General features: G+C 56.7%; 1 protein-coding gene across 1 annotated transcript in view; it reads left to right on the top strand.

The window, feature by feature from the left end:
• The first annotated feature begins 233 nt into the window (after positions 1 to 233).
• The window catches only part of LOC120042784 (cytosolic endo-beta-N-acetylglucosaminidase-like), a 13,614-nt gene continuing 10,775 nt past the window's right edge, over positions 234 to 3,072 (top strand). Inside the window, exon 1 of the mRNA XM_038987591.1 lies at positions 234 to 293. Coding sequence (XP_038843519.1) covers positions 234 to 293 — 60 coding nt within the window. The remainder of the gene's footprint in view (positions 294 to 3,072) is intronic.

Below are 3,072 nucleotides of genomic sequence, written 5' to 3' on the forward strand. Positions count from 1 at the left end.
CCTCTTCCCTCCTTTTCTAGGGAAAGAGATTTGTTAAGGGCAGAGTTGTTACCATAGCAACTGCATCCCAGTTAGACACAGGCTGGGTTAAATTGGGCAGAAGGGAAAGGGGGGGGGTGTATTCTGCAGTGTATTCTGGAGGGGGATGAGGGCTTTCAGTAAATACTTGGTGTTCCCTAATGCTGTGGTCTGTTACTGCAGATTCTATGGTTCAGGTGTTATTGGCCTGAGAAATGGACATAGAAGTGGACATAGAAGTGGACATAGAAATTGACATAGAAGTGGACATAGAGGTGGCCATAGAAATACAATTGATAGAATAGATGCCATTTTATCACCATGGTTAGTGTTGGGTAGTTTAGATGGCACCAGGCTTCTAAACCTGTCTTAACCCTGCTCCACCCTGACCCTGTTCACCAGCCAGGCTTCTAAACCTGTCTTAACCCTGCTCCACCCTTACCCCGTTCACCAGCCAGGCTTCTAAACCTGTCTTAACCCTGCTCCACCCTGACCCCGTTCACCAGCCAGGCTTCTAATCCTGTCTTAACCCTGCTCCACCCTGACCCCGTTCACCAGCCAGGCTTCTAAACCTGTCTTAAACCCTGCTCCACCCTGACCCCGTTCACCAGCCAGGCTTCTAAACCTGTCTTAACCCTGCTCCACCCTGACCCCGTTCACCAGCCAGGCTTCTAAACCTGTCTTAACCCTGCTCCACCCTGACCCCGTTCACTAGCCAGGCTTCTGAACCTGTCTTAACCCTGCTCCACCCTGACCCCGTTCACCAGCCAGGCTTCTGGACCTGTCTTAACCCTGCTCCACCCTGACCCCGTTCACCAGCCAGGCTTCTGAACCTGTCTTAACCCTGCTCCACCCTGACCCCGTTCACCAGCCAGGCTTCTAAACTTGTCTTAACCCTGCTCCACCCTGACCCCGTTCACCAGCCAGGCTTCTGGACCTGTCTTAACCCTACTCCACCCTGACCCCGTTCACCAGCCAGGCTTCTAAACCTGTCTTAACCCTGCTCCACCCTGACCCTGTTCACCAGCCAGGCTTCTAAACCTGTCTTAACCCTGCTCCACCCTGACCCCATTCACCAGCCAGGCTTCTAAACCTGTCTTAACCCTGCTCCACCCTGACCCCGTTCACCAGCCAGGCTTCTAAACCTGTCTTAACCCTGCTCCACCCTGACCCCGTTCACCAGCCAGGCTTCTGGACCTGTCTTAACCCTGCTCCACCCTGACCCCGTTCACCAGCCAGGCTTCTAAACCTGTCTTAACCCTGCTGAACCCTGACCCCGTTCACCAGCCAGGCTTCTGGACCTGTCTTAACCCTGCTCCACCCTGACCCCGTTCACCAGCCAGGCTTCTAAACCTGTCTTAACCCTGCTCCACCCTGACCCCGTTCACCAGCCAGGCTTCTGGACCTGTCTTAACCCTGCTCCACCCTGACCCCGTTCACCAGCCAGGCTTCTAAACCTGTCTTAACCCTGCTCCACCCTGAACCCCGTTCACCAGCCAGCTTCTGGACCTGTCTTAACCCTGCTCCACCCTGACCCCGTTCACCAGCCAGGCTTCTAAACCTGTCTTAACCCTGCTCCACCCTGACCCCGTTCACCAGCCAGGCCTCTAAACCTGTCTAAACCCTGTTCCACCCTGACCCCGTTCACCAGCCAGGCCTCTAAACCTGTCTTAACCCTGCTCCACCCTGACCCCGTTCACTAGCCAGGCTTCTGAACCTGTCTTAACCCTGCTCCACCCTGACCCCGTTCACCAGCCAGGCTTCTAAACCTGTCTTAACCCTGCTCCACCCTGACCCCGTTCACCAGCCAGGCTTCTAAACCTGTCTTAACCCTGCTCCACCCTGACCCCGTTCACCAGCCAGGCTTCTGGACCTGTCTTAACCCTGCTCCACCCTGACCCCGTTCACCAGCCAGGCTTCTGGACCTGTCTTAACCCTGCTCCACCCTGACCCCGTTCACCAGCCAGGCTTCTGGACCAGTTTTAACCCTGCTCCACCCTGACCCCGTTCACCACGGCAGGATTGCTGTATGGACCAAAGTCTACTTCACATCTCCCTTATATTGTTTTGTTCACCATAGCAACTGTCCGTCATGCTCTCTTGAATCACTGGTTCAATCACTGCACCCTATTCCCTGTATAGTGCACTACTTTAGACAAGGCCCATAGGGCTCTGTTCCCTGTATAGTGCACTACTTTAGACCAGGCCCTTAGGGCTCTGTAGGAATAGGGTGCCATTTGTACCACAGTCACAACCATGTTGTTGATGAGCCAGGTAGAGGTCAGGCTAGATGGGATGTCTCTCTCTGTTCTGTGTGTTGTGTTTCTATGGTTACACTCCATTTGAGATGAGATGGTGGTGTGAGACCTCCTATAATGCTGGTTAGTTTAGCTATGGTTACAACACACACACACACACACACACACACACACACACACACACACACACACACACTTCTCCTCTCCCTCACTCTCTCCATCTCCCTCCTCTTCTCTCTCCCCTCCCTCACTCTCCCTCTCCCTCCCTCCTCCCTCCCTCTCTCCTCCCTCTCCTCCCTCTCCCTCCTCCCTCTCCCCCTCTCCCTCCCTCCCTCTCCCTCCTCCTCCCTCCACCTCCCCCCTCCCTCTCCCTCACTCCTCCTCCCCTCTCTCCCTCTCCCCTCCCCACTCTCTCCCCCTCCCTCCTACTCTCACTCCTCTCACTCCACTCTCCCCCTCCCTCCCTCCCTCACTCCCTCTCCCTCCCTCCCTCTCCCTCTCTCTCCCTCCCCTCCCTCACCTTCCTCTCCCACTCTCCCTCACTCTCTCACTCCTCTTCCCCCTCCCTCCTCTCCTCCCTCTCCCTCCCCCTCCCTCCCTCTCCCTCCCCCTCCCCCCCTCCCCCTCTCCCCTCCCTCACTCTCCTCCCCTCCCTCCCTCTCTCACTCCCTCACTCACTCTCCCCCTCACTCCCTCTCACTCCCTCCTCCCTCCCTGCCTCTCCCCCTCCCCACTTCTCCTCTCCCCCTCCCTCCCTCCCTCCCCTCCTCTCCACCCTCCCTCCTCTCCCTCCCCC

This window comes from Salvelinus namaycush, unplaced genomic scaffold (genome assembly GCF_016432855.1).
Source record: "Salvelinus namaycush isolate Seneca unplaced genomic scaffold, SaNama_1.0 Scaffold78, whole genome shotgun sequence".
Lineage (NCBI taxonomy): Eukaryota > Metazoa > Chordata > Actinopteri > Salmoniformes > Salmonidae > Salvelinus > Salvelinus namaycush.